Source organism: Austrofundulus limnaeus, unplaced genomic scaffold (genome assembly GCF_001266775.1).
Source record: "Austrofundulus limnaeus strain Quisiro unplaced genomic scaffold, Austrofundulus_limnaeus-1.0 Scaffold5, whole genome shotgun sequence".
In the NCBI taxonomy this organism is placed as follows: Eukaryota; Metazoa; Chordata; class Actinopteri; order Cyprinodontiformes; family Rivulidae; genus Austrofundulus; species Austrofundulus limnaeus.
The window spans coordinates 636034-651414 of NW_013952407.1; the positions used below are offsets into that span (position 1 = coordinate 636034).

At 39.8% G+C, this 15381-nt stretch overlaps 2 protein-coding genes across 9 annotated transcripts in view; both read right to left on the bottom strand.

Annotated features, from left to right (window-relative positions):
• Positions 1 to 9056, bottom strand: part of golm2 (golgi membrane protein 2) — a 14192-nt gene extending 5136 nt beyond the window's left edge. For 3 of the 5 annotated variants that reach the window (XM_014026281.1, XM_014026274.1, XM_014026260.1), the window contains exons 1-8: positions 8445 to 9056; positions 4592 to 4646; positions 4374 to 4476; positions 3491 to 3581; positions 3193 to 3319; positions 2895 to 2978; positions 1838 to 2113; positions 1469 to 1606 (exon numbers count right to left, since the gene is read on the bottom strand). In XM_014026281.1, the coding sequence (XP_013881735.1) occupies positions 1469 to 1606; positions 1838 to 2113; positions 2895 to 2978; positions 3193 to 3319; positions 3491 to 3581; positions 4374 to 4476; positions 4592 to 4646; positions 8445 to 8771 (1201 nt within the window). In that variant the 5' untranslated portion in view covers positions 8772 to 9056. The remainder of the gene's footprint in view (positions 1 to 1468; positions 1607 to 1837; positions 2114 to 2894; positions 2979 to 3192; positions 3320 to 3490; positions 3582 to 4373; positions 4477 to 4591; positions 4647 to 8444) is intronic. The other 2 variants (XM_014026289.1, XM_014026268.1) reach the window with 1 other exon arrangement.
• Positions 9057 to 10547: 1491 nt separating this feature from the next.
• The window catches only part of fam189a1 (family with sequence similarity 189 member A1), an 86523-nt gene continuing 81689 nt past the window's right edge, over positions 10548 to 15381 (bottom strand). For 3 of the 4 annotated variants that reach the window (XM_014026324.1, XM_014026302.1, XM_014026309.1), the window contains exons 10-12: positions 14943 to 15014; positions 12619 to 12941; positions 10548 to 11363 (exon numbers count right to left, since the gene is read on the bottom strand). In XM_014026324.1, the coding sequence (XP_013881778.1) occupies positions 11166 to 11363; positions 12619 to 12941; positions 14943 to 15014 (593 nt within the window). In that variant the 3' untranslated portion in view covers positions 10548 to 11165. The remainder of the gene's footprint in view (positions 11364 to 12618; positions 12942 to 14942; positions 15015 to 15381) is intronic. The other variant, XM_014026314.1, reaches the window with a different exon arrangement.

A 15381-nucleotide genomic window follows, 5' to 3' on the forward strand; every position in this document is an offset into this window, starting at 1 on the left:
ATTTCCATGCCCTGTTTAACTTGTAATTTATTGAAATTAATTATGAACATTTCATTTAAAAACAGTACTTTTGAGGTTAAACAAATGTTCATAATTAATTTCAATAAATTACAAGTTAAACAGGGCATGGAAATTTCTTTTATTAGTATCGAAAAATATCGAACCGTGAGACTAAAGTATTGAACCGAACAGAATCGTGAATTTTCTGCATCATTGCACCCCTAGTAATTGTTATTTATTTTTTTGTTGGGGTGAGTGAGTAAAACGGTTTTATTTTACACAAGCACGTGGATCATTTTACATTCCAGCTTGGCTCCAGATTTGAAACAACAATGTTGTCAGAATGAGTGGGACTCGAGATGCACATAAACTGCTGGTGGCTTTGGCTCAGAGTAAGTCAGAGCGCCTGAGATTAGCATAAAAAAATTTTTTTAAAAAGGATTGCATTTGGGTGGAATTAATTTGCCAAAATGAAAGGTAAAAGATAAAAGAAATATACGGAAGCAAAAAATTAGAAAAAAAACCCATAAATGAGTGTGAGAGTTCAGTGAGGTTTCAGCAGGTGATGAATTAGCTGTCTAYGGTTTTTGGCAGATATCAGCTCTGGAACACAAATGGCTTCAAATAGAAGAATAAAGAACTGTTATCAGCTGTTAGGTGGTGAGCTTTTGTTATATTTACAGGAAGAAGAAGGTTTTATATTTTTACTGTAGCCTCACTGCTGCTTTTCTTTGAGGCACGGAATGAAAGCAGAGAAACAGTGAAGGTTCTTATCCTGAACAACTCGATTATTTAATGGTGCAAACTATACATTAAATTGAAGTAACCCAGCCCTACAGTGAACACATATCAGCTACTGTAGCACTGCTGCATCCATTCAGGCCTTTCCCCGTGAGATCATGATGCAACTCAGAAAGATGTCACATCATGCAGAAGAGCACCGAGGTGCTCGTTCAGACACGATGCAGACCTGTTTGGTGGCCCTTCGCGTTACTGGAAAACTGTGCAAGTCTGAAAAGAGGGCACAAGGGAGTTGAGGAAGCAGACAATTTAAAATAAAAAAATAGAGGAGAGAGAAAGGCAGCAGAGCAAAGCAGAAGCTGCACTCCAGGGAAGAAAAAAAATWAAAAAATCTGGGAGCCAGGCGCGTTATGTTTCTACTTTCCTCTGCAGCTGAGGTCGTTTTCTGCTCGCTGACAGCTCTTCTGCTCATGTTTACAAATGATTTACGCTCGCTTGGTTCATCCTGTAAGCAAGTGATTAAGCTCACACAAATGGAACCACAGAACATTATATTTTACCCACAGAGACAGGAGCCGACAGGAGTTCCTGCTTACTTCAATAATTTGTTTTGTTTTTCAGCCCTTWAAAGAAAGAAATGAAAACATTTCCAAAGAGCAAACCTCCAGAACCCACCTACTCCACGTTCATTTATTCCCTCATATCAAAGTACGCTGAAGGAACTCACTTTGGCGGTGGTGGAGCTGCTCTGCAGGGACTTGGTCTTTGACGCGGTGAGGCTGGATGGGTTTGGGAACCTGGGCGTTATCCTGGGGCAGAGGAATCCTCTTCAGGTGTTCCCTGTCACRCTTGACGTTATCGGGAACTGACAACAGAAACAAAATATTACAACTTCACAATCCAACACAAAATCTATGTTTTATTTATTTAGAACCAGAGTAGTGAGGAGCTGTAATCTGATTATTTAACGATCTAAAACACAAACGGGAAAATTATAACCAACAACTCATCCAACATGGGAACAGCTGCCACATCATTATGTTTGTTCATCCAATCACCACACTGACTCTAAAGCAGGACGGGAAGTGGACTCTACCTTGTATTTGTCTTTGATGTTCTCCTAGCTCGTCCGCCTTAATGCCTGCTTTGTTATGTTCTTCGAACACGACCGGTTTGTCCAGCTGTTTGACACCTGGGGGTGCGATCCTTGCTTCTCGACCCTCCAGTCGGTCCTGCTGAAGTCCCGGTTGGTCCAGGGACAGGCCTTGGCCTCCAGGACCATCAGCGGCCCCGAGTCCAGGCTCAGCACCTGCAGGTCCGACCACATCAGGCGCCTCGTCTTGCTTCTGAGTTATGGCAGGTTTCTTTAAGGCTTTAAATAAGCAAAAAAACAGAAGACATTCTCCGTTTTATGTGCTAAACAAAGCATTGTTTTTTATTTCTTTTTAAAGTGCCAGTGACGTGCTTATCCTTCAGATACAAAATACAAAAAGTCAGAGAAAACTTCAAAACTTGGCATTACGCACATTATTTTACCCATTTGGACACATAACTGACCTATTTTCTTTCAAACTTGGCTCGGCAAAAGGGAAACAGGAAGTGACATCAAAGGGGAACTCCTTTAAGAAAAATAACTCACTGGTCTTTGTTTATTGAAACACTTTGATTTGAACTCTGACTCTTTTTCTGTCTGATAGCAACTCAGAATAATCTAAAACATGATTCCTCTKCACAGTCTGGGCTGTTGAGCATTTTAGCTTAGCTCTGTTTTCATGCAGACATTCCCCTTTGATGTCACTTCCTGTTACTTCACACGCAAATATCTCAACAACTGTTCATCTCAGCAGCATGAAAATTATTTTGCATTATGTTCTCAGTGTTATCTTTCCAAAAAATGCATTTGTATTATTAAAAAATGTTTTATGTCGCAGGCACTTTAAAGACTAAACATAGCAACATACAGTAAGTATTTACCAAAGCGTATCACTGTACACAAACACACACACACATATATATATCTTTACTATTCTGTTACTTAACTTCCCACCATTTACCCTCCTTACAAGCTAAAACCAAATGACAGTAGTTGTGGATGCAGCTAGTAAACTCACCAGGTTTTCCTAACAAAAATTATTTTCAGATCCAAAACTCACCAAATTGCACTTCGTCCATTTTTCCAACCTCGCTGTCTTCTATGCCAGGCATGCCAGCATCACTGCCAGGTTTACCCATATCTTCTGTAACAGAACGAAAGAAATAAAGACGAAGACTGGTGTTTAAACTGTTTGACTCCAAGCAGGAATGTACTGTATGAACAGGAAGTAATACATTATTTGATTAATATGAACAATCAGAGTACACAGATTTGCTTTGAGCAACAAAGCTGCATTCAGACTAGAAGTTCTTGGGGAAACAACATGAACCGGTCAACAGACAACAAACTCACTGTACCTTTTAGATCTGACTGCCCGTCGTGCCGGTGAGTGACCACTGTGTGGCGCTCTTTAGCTTTATCCACACCAGGCGCTCCGTCTGCGAGCCCTCCAGCTGCTACACCGTTTTGACCATCGATTACGGACTAATCAAGAGAAAATAASAAAAAAAGTCACTAAAGATTTAAGAAATATGTTGCTGATAAATCCAATGAACACCAAAGAGTTGGTGCTCTTAGAAGCAAAACCTTTGAAATCTTCCTAAAAACTTACTGAAATGACTGGTTTCATTTTAATCAGAACCGGTCCATACTGACCTTTTTTAACCTCGARGCTTCTTCCTCTAAAGCTTTCTTTGCATCCTCAAAGTCCTGTTTCAGCTGCGCGATCTGACGTCCGCACTGTAAACTAGCCGACACACATTTTCAAAAAGGAGTTTAGAAATAATGCGACTCTTTTTTTTTCTTTTTTGTAACATAGTGACGTGGGCCGTGCCGCCTGACTAACAGTCAGACTTGAATGGCTCTTTGATCCACAAGATCTAGCTCCCTTCAAAGAGCCATAAGTCCCGTCTTTGCTGTCAGCCATACTGCTTCGGTTTTTAGTGACAGAGTGATCCTATCTCACACTTTCACTGAGCTACTCCTGTTCCAAAACCAACAGAAAAGTCAGCCACCGCATCATGTCAAATTAAGTGCCTTTAAATTTTATAACTACGATATTCTAATGATGCACAGCCGTTCCTCTCCGTGTTCGCAGTAAGGAGGAACAGCACGACTAACAATTCTATGAATTATGTTAAAACACTTCTCTAAATAAAGTTTGCAAACAGGAAAGTCTGCAAAACTTATTTCTATTCACTGGCTTTTAACCTAGCTTGAGACCTTAGTTTGTTTTAGCTGTTTTTTCCTTGTTTTTTAGTGTTTTTAATGTTGATTTATTTTTATTGTTTTTGACCCCCTATACAGCACTTTGTGTCAGCAGCTGCTGCTTTAAAGCACTTTACAAATAAAGTTGATTTGATTCAAATCGAGATTAGAAATGTACACACGTGAAATATTGCAATTCTATAAGAATCTATCTTGTGTTTTACAAGACTGTACTTTCTTGAAAAATAAAAAAATCTATATAAAAAACTGGTAAGGATTGATGAAATCGCTCTTTATGGCAGTTGTTGAAACAAAAGAGAAAATGAAATACCTCTCGTACTCCAGTTTTTTCTCAAAGGTAGTGCTATTCCTCTTCACTTCTTTCAGCTGCTCTTCTTGCTTCAAAAACTCTTGATTCAGCTCCTTTAATTGTTCTGTTTGCAGCAACACCACCATACAAACACAAGCAATATTTCAAGTTAGGTGCATTTTTCTTGATSAAATWAATTTTTTGTTARATTGAAAGCGCCCTCTGGTGGTCAGTCTTACCGTTCAGTCTCTGTATCTCTGTTGTTTGAGCTCTGACATCACCCTGTAACTTTGCCTAAAAAATGAAAATAAAAAATTATTATTATTTTTATTATTATTATTATTATTTAATTAAATCCAAAGACATAAGTGTCAACGTGTAAAACATTTTCTAATTCAAGGACAAACAGTTTTATTTGCAAAACTAGGAGAACACGTTGGTCTGGATTTTCTTGTCATTCATCCCTCTCAGTAATGATACTTTAAGGCATTATTAACTAACCCAAATCCTGATGTAAAACCATCAGGTTTACAATTCAACACAATCTTTCAGTTTTAAACTCTTGAAYGAGGGGAAGAATCCCAGACACTACAATCACTGATTGTTATGGCTCCATGAAGTTTTTTTTTCCTTCTTAAATTACAAAACAGATTAAATATACCGTCTCTAACCAGGCCCACCGCACACATCTCTGTTGAAACAAGGTTGGGCTGTTGACAAAAGGGAAGAAGTGGAACATTGTCACTTGATGCCAACCTCTGTCCTGATTAGAGAAACACAAACTTCAGAGAAACTTGAAGCGGTCTTACTTTTGTTTTTCTGCCTTTGACACTTTACCGCCCATCCAGTAAAACAACTAGAACACGTGACCACAGTAACTGATGGTGTTAATTAAGCTGCCAATAGGTATTTTTAACCATTGTGACTTTAATTTTATTGATTTTCAGCTGCCATTAAAACCAGCTCGGCTACAAATGTTGACGTTATTCTCTGCGTCTTTAATAAAGCTTATTTAGTTAATAATTCTATAAAGTTTAAACATTCATTATCAGAGTATTTAGTGATAACCAGAAGGCTGAATGTTTGGACCTGAAAACAGATGGTGTGTCTCACAATTACAAGTCTTTAACGTGATTCAAGTTCAGCAAGACAAGAAAGATAGTTTGACTTCATCCATCCACCAATTATCTTTTTCTGCTTTGTCTTTTGGTACTGGTAAATGGGTCGCAGGGGAGATGGTGCCGATCTCTTGCAGTCACAGCGTGAGAGGCGGGGGTTAGATATCGGGATGCACCGATARGAAAATTTCAACCGATATCGTAGGGTTGGGCTATAAATCGATTTAATGGATGAATTCGAATTTGCCATTTATAAAGATTTAATTTAGGGAAAAATCTGGATTTTATTCCCCACGAGTGCACTCTTTGGGGCTTCTGTAGTTCAGAGGTCACCCCACCTGTCCCTCAAGATGCTTGGTACACAACATGACAATATGGCAACTAGCAACTTCCCAAAAAAGGCACTGTTTCTTCAGTTATCTGGAACTGTTTAGGTTTTTCAACCTCAGACATGGAGCAACAAAAACCTCACTGCAAAGTCTGTTTGAAGTCTCTTACAACAAAAAGCAGAAGTACAACAAATTTGTTTCAACGCCTGAAACAGAGACACTCCGTTAAATGGGAAACAAATCGATTAAAATCGAATTTGTGATGAAAAAAATCAGATTTTTTTGGGCCATATCGCCCAGCCCTACGATATCGATATCCGATATTATTACTGGTGTTATGGCTGCTAACATATTGCACAAACACACAAATTATTTCTATAAATATACGCACAAATAGACTTGTGTCTTTTTTGATACCGTAAAAAAAAAAAAGACCATATTGCTCTACTTCAGTTATTCCTGGCTGCGCAGCATGTAACTATCACTATCAAACAGAAACCACTCAACCAACCATTTACCCTCCCAAAAGAGAAACACAAAGAAAAACTAAAAATGGGGAAGTCATTATCAGACATTAATATCAGCCCAGTTTTATTTATCAAACCAATACCATTGGTGGCATGACGGCTCAGTGGTTAGCACAGACGCCTCACAGCAAGAAGGTCCTGGGTTTGATCCCCGGTTCAGACCTGGGGTCTTTCTGTGCAAAGTTGGCATGTTCTCCTCATTCTTGCGTGGGTTTTTTCCAGGTGCTCCGGTTTCCCCCACCCCCAAAAACATGTACCTTTAGGTTGCCTTCAGGCCCAGGCCTCCCTTGAAAAAGAGATCTGAGAACTCAACAGGACTTGACTTGGATAGACCGCAACTTAGTCCATCACAGATGGTTCAGGGATGGTTTGACTTGTGTCAGCCAATCACACGTGGAATAAAGACAAGCTACGAGAGAAATCAGCCGGCCAGGCTGGATGCTGATTAAATACAAACCCGCCTTCAGCTTTTGTCTATAAGTTTAGAGGGTGTTGCTGGCAAATAAGATGAGCTAGAACAAACTGACAAATGGTCGTTCAGAGTTTATGGTGAGCAAATCAGAAGACTGTATTGTGCTCCACTGTTTAAGTTTGTCATGCACTTCAGTCTAGTTGCATAAATCAACTGTGTATAGAGAGACGTTTGAGTTCAACTTATAGAATTTCTATTCTAAAAGAAGCTCCAAACATTTAAGTGTGCTGAGGGTGGTGATTATGGAGAAAAGACTGGGTGGAGCCGACCTCAAAGGGAAAGCGGTTGGGAATTGGGTGACGCTCCGGGTCAAGAAAAAGTTTATTATCGGACACTTCGTATTTGATGTTTTATGCTACGTAATAAGAACATGGAGTCTTTTTGTTGCAAATCAAGCTGAAATGTGCCACTCGACAAGATTCCTCAGCTGTAGGCGACAGAGAGCGACGGGACAGGTTTAACAGAACTAATTCCACCCTTTGTTTAAAAAGATGATCCTTTTCAGCTTTAAGTCGGGGGTTGACACAGCTTTGCTGTCATCGGATCAGGTCAAAGAGATACACGAGTAGGCCTGTACCCTTTTCCTCCAGATTAGATAAAGCAGTGAAGAATGTCGTGATATAACACTTAACAGTCAATGTGACACAACAGAAAAAGTTTGATAATTTTGCTAACGTGAAGCAAAATAAAAACCTGCATTTAAAGTTTTGTATTTTCTGAAGACTGTGTTGTTGCTTAGTGCTACATGAGAACATTTTGACCCACTGGGTTTCCTCCTGGTTGTAATAGTTCTTTACTTTTTTCTGAGATTAACGTAATATTTACCCTCTGACCACGGCCCCCAGTGTTAGGAAACAAAGAGAAATAAAGCTGTTAGGGTGGCGATTATATAAACATCTAAGCACCCTTAATACTGTGCTGCTCAATGGAGTTTTTTGCAAAACAGGTGAAAAAAATTAGTCTGGAAGTTTTGGTTTAAGCATGTTCTGTACAGAATAAACACAGTTTAACATTTAAACAGGTCACAGAAAGTTAGATTTTTACATCCCGAAATGGTCATTTTGATATATTTTACGTTTTTTTACTCAACTGCAGTTTACAGATTTTACCACTGAATGTTCTATCAACGGTTGATGTCATTAACTTTTGCACTATCTGAAATTTTTTAATCTTTTGTAAACTATTCATTTCAATTAAACATATTTAAATAGATAAAAATAGCCATTCTCTTCTTCTTTCACCCAGTGTCTCTCTCGCTGCTTAGGGAATTATGGTTTTCTCTCTGGAGCAGCTTCAAAAGACTTCAGGATCTTTAAAATTTGTCATTTCTCATACATAAAAAACAATATAAGAAAATAAAAAGTATCTTAGGCATGATCATTGGAGTCTTCTACCACTTATGGATCAGGAATTTTTACGATAATAATTCAATTTTTCAAGCACTGCCCGATTCACTCTAATAATTAACTGGTTTTAGCCTTTATTTGTGACTTTTTTTGCTCATTTTATGCAGCATTTTTTCCTCTGTTTACAAAGTTAAGCTCAAATTTAWAAGAGTGTCTGCATTCAGACGTGTTCTAGTTGGATGATATTTTCCTGTGACATGTTTCTGGCACACATGACGGGCAGGTTGGGGTCAACTTCACCTTTTCATCTGAGCACTTCTTCACCAAGCCTTCTCGGGCCTTCAGCTTGTCCTCCAGCTGGCTGTAGTCTCCATCCCTCTGGTCGAGCTGCTTCTTGTGCGTGTCCACCTGCACCATCAGCTCCGAGTTCCGCTTCTCCAGGCGGCTCCGCGCCGCGTCCGAGCGCTGCATCTGCGTCTGGATCTCCGCCAGCTCGTCCAGCAGGCGGCCGTGCTTGTTGGACACCGTCCAGTAGTTGAACGAGAGGACGGCGATGAGCGCCATCAGGAAGATGAGGATGAAGGACGGGAGGCGGCCTCCCCTCCGGTTTGCGCCGAACCCGATCATGTCAGAAACACGAGAAAAAAAAGTCTTTTTAGCGTCACTTCAGGGTTTTTTTTTTTCTCTCTCTTTACCGCAACCTGCTGAGTTTCAACGTGACGATTCTCCCGATGTGAAGCACATCCGTGACATGACGTGGATAAACACAAACGCTACACGCACACACTCATAAATGTTCCAATACTCTTCACATTTCTACACGCATTTACTCTTCTTCCCCTTCCGCACACTCGGCATCTTCTCAGCAATTCGTCCAACTGTCGAAAAAAAAAAAAAAAAAAAAAAAAACGCCTCAGATAGCAACGTTAAACACAACAGATGAGACGTGGACAGCAACGCGGCGCCGTGGCGCTGCTAGTACCGCCTTCATTCATGGTTCCCGGTTAAAACACGGCACGTAAAGACGTTGGAAGCTCCTCTGATTACAAAACATCGACATATGCGCTTTGTCAAAAAAAACCAGCGCTGATTTCTGACCTGACGTTGTRGGTGTTGTTAGCTCCTCACCGATCACAAGCTAGCAGCTGTGCTGTCAGCGAAGAATGTCGTATTTTTTGTTTGTTTTTGCAGAGGACGGATTAAATATTTAATATTAGAGCCAATCTGGCCCCATTTAAACACTAAGAGTACACCCTTTGAACAACACTTAAAAATTATCTGCCTACGAAACAACTTGTGTGGGATTTGTTAAGCTAGCTGGAGAAACTGCTARTTCCGGTGTTGCGCCGAGAAAAGTATCCCCGAAAGAATTTATTCCCCAATCTCGGGAGCGCGCCCCACCAGGCAGGAAAAAACAAAAACAAATCTACTAAACATAGACTAACAAGAAAAATCTCAAATAGACATTTGTTTAAATKATGAAAACAAGCGTCTTGAAAATTCACGTGAAATGCGCTTTCCGTGTTGGAGGGTACTTTTTCGGACGGGGTGTTTTATTTCTGCGCAACACCGCTCTGATTTCTTTCAAAATAAAAGCTTTAAATTCGGTTTTAGTGGCAGTGATCTCAGATGGACTGCTATAATAATCACATTTTTTATATTAAAAAAATCTGTTTAAATGTGTAAGGTTGAACTTGCACCGTAAAATAATAAATTTAGAAAATACAAAAAATGTGAAGACCGGAAGTAGGTGGCTGGAATTCCAGAGCTAAAATAGCTGATAATAATACATTCTGGTAGCATAGCTGTGTCACATTTAAAAGTGTAAATGTATGGTTTGTTTCAAAGGCCTATAGAAACACACACACACACTTGTTATAATTAATTATAATTAACTGAAATTTCAAGCTTGAGAAGCTTTTGCCATCAATGTTCTGCAAACAGTGGCACTTTTCACAGCTCTCAACCCAAAAATATAATTTCTACCAGTGCTATAGTATACACCAAACAAATTCAAACGCATTTGTTACTAAATTAAAACCCTTTAATTTGATACTCGAGCTTAGTAAAATCAACATGTAATAGCAGCCATAATAGGGGAAGCAGGAAGACCCAGATTGTCGTCTAATTGATGATGGATGTGTCTGAAGCTCCCAGATCCTTGCCTTTCAGTGTGCACAAAAGAACTASTTAAAAACAAAATCCTGGCCTGAAGATAAAATGTCAGCTGGTAAAATTTAGACCAGCAATTAAAGTAACTACATGAAGCTTAAAAAATGTGAGCTTCGTCAAAAATAATCACAGGTACTGTATTCTCTGTGGTTGACTTGAGTCACGCTTAAGATGACAAGATGCTCAGACCTGATTACTGTCAGAAAACAAGAAAGAACTCATACCACAGCATACAAATGCATATTTTTTTTATTGTAACACTGAAAAGAATTGTAACACAATGAGGTAAGTCAATTTATCCACATTTGTGTTGTTACTGAACCACAAAATACTCACCACCTTATCAAGAACAATTCCACAAAGTCTGCAAACAATGGCAAAGAAAGCCCCGCTGGTTCAGTTCACAGTTTAATGCAAACATTTTTCTTTGTTTCTCATGAGGACAAGAGGAAAAAAAACATAATGGTGTTTTCTTTGTCTTTCCATCACTGACATCCAAACTTACCAGCTGTGCGTTGTTTCTTTTAATAAAAGAGATGAAACTCAGTAAAAAGAAAACCAACAAAAAGCAATCCCCTGAAGGAGAACACATTCTTCTGGTTGTTTCTGATGAGAGAGAAGCCACCGCAGATGCTGGCAGGCTCCGTCAGAGTTTGCTACCATTTCTGCTGATGCCTTGGCACGGTCTCACAGGGCACTATACGAGAAGCGCGACAGCATTTCAGTCTGCAGTCGCACTGAARGAGACACAGTCCCATCAGGTCTGAGGAGCGTCTTTACAGACATCAGCTGCACAGGACCACCAGAGAACCCCTGGAGGTTTGACCCCAGTCCTTGTTGGGAGAGTGGTCAGAGAATCGTCTCTTTGCACTCGAGGCTGCGTTCGGAGCAGGGGGAGGCCCGTGGGTCGGCGGAGGAGCTGTGTTTCTGGGGCAGGTGTTTTGAACGGCTCGTGGACGGGGACGAGCTCAAAGCGCCGCAGCTCTGCAGATGAAGGTCCCCGTGGTCGCGGTTCCTGGGCCCGCCGATGATGTGCTGAATCATCATCTGGTAAGAACAAGAAGAAAGTTGAGTCATCTTTACAAGTCGTGCTTCGGAGCTTCAACAACTCAGTTTCAGCGTCTGTAAATTTTCAGCAGTCTGTCAGCATTCACTTTGCTTTTTCACATAAAATGCTGCCTTTCTTTGTTTTCAGTAGCTCACTTTGATCTTTGCTCAGCTACAAACTAGTAATGTGCAGCTCACTACTAAAATATTACCACAAAAACCAAAACCTTATGCTCCAAAATAGATACTAAAATCAAAACATCAACACTTTGCTACTTCAGCCATTTCAGGTAATGTATATCATTAACAGAAACACAGTGGAAAGAAGCTAAACGGAAATCTTGTCTAAATCATATGTGGTTGGTCAGAAACTATTTTTTCCTGCCTGAGTAAGCGATGGCTGGTGCTCAGTCTGTAGATGTTACACATTCAGTATTTTCATGTTAATGTAACACAATTTTTATAGGAGTTCTTCATAAATAAACCTTTTTAGACTTGTGTACGCCCTCTGTCAAACGTAATGATGATTTTCCAAAACTATAATGTACAACAACTGTTTATTAAAWGGAAATTATTTATTTTAACCCCCTAGAATGTTTAATTCTCAGGCCTTTCATTTTTTTCAACTTAACYCAACTCAACTTAAACACGAAGATAAATTTGTTGCCTTGAAGGTGAATAATTAAATAAATAAACCAGGTAATGGCAGGTGCAGAAAACAGCAGCATCCTAAATACATCAAATACCCCAAATGAGCAAATTTCATGAGATTCCGTGTCTTATACAGGATTCCATTTTGTGTCAGTTTCATGGTTCTGTCTGCATTTTCCACATTGTGGAAATCATAGGGCCCTAAATATCTCAGTCCTATTTTTATTTTATTTTTTTTACACACCTGGGAAATTTTTCCACATACCCCCTGTAATATAATCGCGTACCCCAAGGGGTACATGTACCCCTGGTTGGGAATCACTGATTTAAAACACCATTTTCACATATTCTGTATGACTGTGCCCCCTGTTTTTTTTCTTTTGTATTAGATTGGCTTAATGTAAATGAGGATGCTTCATCAACATACTTGAGCTTAAAATAAATAAATAATTTAATCTGATGTCGTGTATCTTTTACGAAGCAGTGATTTGAAATATACTACTCTTTCAAAGATTTATACATTAGGTGTATTTGTGCAAAGTATCAGTATCAGACCAGTTGCACCAACACCAGCCTGCATTGCGCCGACTGTTTCCAAACTTACTTGATCGATGACGTTGGCACTGAAGATGGCCTCCTCCATGTGTTTCTCGTCGGATTTAATGACACACTTGATGTTGTTGACAACCTGCTGGACTTCAGGAGGTAGACTGCAACTGGAGTGCTCCAGGAATTTGGCCACTAATATTTTCGTGTCTTTGTACATCTTCAGGTCGGCCAGCGAGTGCGGGCGCTCGTGTGGGGAGTGTGTGTACGGCGGTCGGGGTTTGAGGTGGACATCAGGTTTCCTGCCGTCCTTCTGCTGCTTTGCGAAGGGCGCACGAGTGGGTTTGGGCCCGACTACTTCTGCTGAGATGTCTCTTGGCTCTAAAAGGGGAAACAAAATTAATTTGTGAAAACCGCTTTAGGGAAAGGGACTATCAAGAGCATCCTGAGCAGCTGCATCACTGTCTGGTATAAAAACCAGTGTGTCGGGTCGTAATAGCAGACAGTGAGAACAGCTGAAAAATATACTGCTGCAGTCCCATCCCTGTGCCCTGATAGGCTTATCACTCAAAGTAAAGCCTACAGCACCAGGGGCGGAGCTAGACTTTTTTGCAAGGGGTGGCTCATATCAGGGGTGGCTAAGATGTATTTTATAGGGAACATACAAATAAAGAAAAGCACTCTGGATTTGAAAATTAAAGATGGTCGCCACAGCTAATTCCAAATGGCTTTCATTCAGCTGTTTTAAGAAATATTGAGCTGAAATTCTGTGATCTTAGCAATGAAAGATAAAAAAAAAAAAACATGCTGAATGCTGGTCACAAATATTCAGCCATTTTTCACACACAAAGCTGAGTTTTATTGAAGAAGTACCCCAAAACAATCTTTACCAAACTAATTAAAAATTCAAGATTATTTCTTATTTACCGTTATTTAACCAGGCAAATCCCAGTGAGATTGCAGATGACTTGGGCCTGAAGGCAACCTATAGTACATGTTTATGGGGTGTGGGGAAAACAGGAGTACTTAGAGAAAACCCTCACACGTATGAAGAGAATATGCTAATTCTGCAAAGAAAGACCCCAGGTTCGAACTAGGAATCAAACCCAGGACCTTCTCMCTGTGAGCCATTAGTGCTAACCACTAATCCATCATGCTAACTTTAAAAGGCTATAATTCAGCCATTTTAAGACTCACCCAGATTAAATTTGTTGTGAAGGAGCTAAGAATGATCACATACTGATCCCCGATGCTAATTCTAAATTAGGCTGACCATGAATGCTAATGCTAAATTTAAAAAGGGCTATAATTCAGCCATTTTTAAACATAAACAGCTGAAATTGTGTAGTAAAATCAGAAAACAATTTTTATTAAAATTTAAATGCAAATACAAAATCTTAGATGCCCACCTACTTGTCAGTTATTTAGGGGTGGCACCTCGGGTGGTACTTGCCACCCCGGTCACTCCTCTAGCTTCACCCTTGTACAGCATCTCTCACACAAACCATAGAAACAGGTATCAAAGCATCCAGGCCCTCACTGCCAGATTGTGCTCCTMACTTCCCCCAGACCAGACAGAATCCACACGTTTCACTTCAAACCTTTGCACATTTCTATTTGCACGTATCATCACGTTTTCTTATCTTACATTCACCTGGACTTTGTAGAAAATAGTCCTGCTCAGCTTTCACACGTTTGTTGTCTGCACTGTCTCGTCATATCTACTGTTTGCGTTTATGCATTAGCATTAAACGGTAAATGGACGTTTTATTGCACCTTTCTCGCCAACCAGGCAACTGAAAGTGCTTCACAACACAATCTGTACCCTCATTAACRCATCRACACACATTCATACAGCACTCTGCTGCATCGCTGCAAAGCTAACCTGAATAAATCATTCTATAGAGTCTAATCAGGTCCTTAAACCACATTCATACACCGACGGGGCACACAGTCGGGGCAATGAGAGGTTCAGTGTCCAGGTCTTGTTTTATAGTGTCTTACTTTAAGCACCATGATCCTAAAGAAACTTTAGAGCAATTCATCACGTTATATYATCAGTGATAGAGTACTGCAGTTATTTTATTGCTCAGATTGACTATAAAAGCCTCCTGACTTGGCTAGTTGTCACTTACATTTTGCAAGATCAGCATCTGTTAACCCATTCTGGCCTGAGGTGCTCTCAAAGCATTGAAACTGTAATATCTGTTGCATCAGGGCTGAATTAATCATCTTTTCTGAGATAATAGATAGATAATCAGTAGATGAATGGACTGCTAAATTCTTTATGAATAAATACAAATGAACAGTGGTTCATTATTTACTTTTACAGATATTTGGGTTTTGCTTAAGTTACTTTTTTTTTTCTGTGCACGTTCTTACCGTGTTCTGGAGTTACACGAGTCAAACTTTCAGCAGCTGGATTATTTCCAGAGCTGCAAACACAATTTTGTCCTGTAGAGGGAGACAAAAATAAATGCTGTGTTTAAATGTTTCATGGCACAACTCTGTCATGCTGACACATTCTTTATTTTATGATAAATAAATCTTATTATGACCCCCGCACGTGAAGCGTAAGCGCGAGTCATATTGTTCTCGTACTGTTTACTTATTTATTTATTTATTGTTCAGTGATTTTTGGTCAACCGTAGCACAAAAACGGCTGCACCGATCAACATGAAATTATGCAGGACTGTAGATGAGTCTGACCTACACTGCGCCAGCCAACGGTTTTACGATAAACCCCATATTTGAGGAGGGGGCTCCTTTCAAAGAGGGGGTGTCAGGACATGCAAAAATGCTTATAACTCAGAAACTGTTC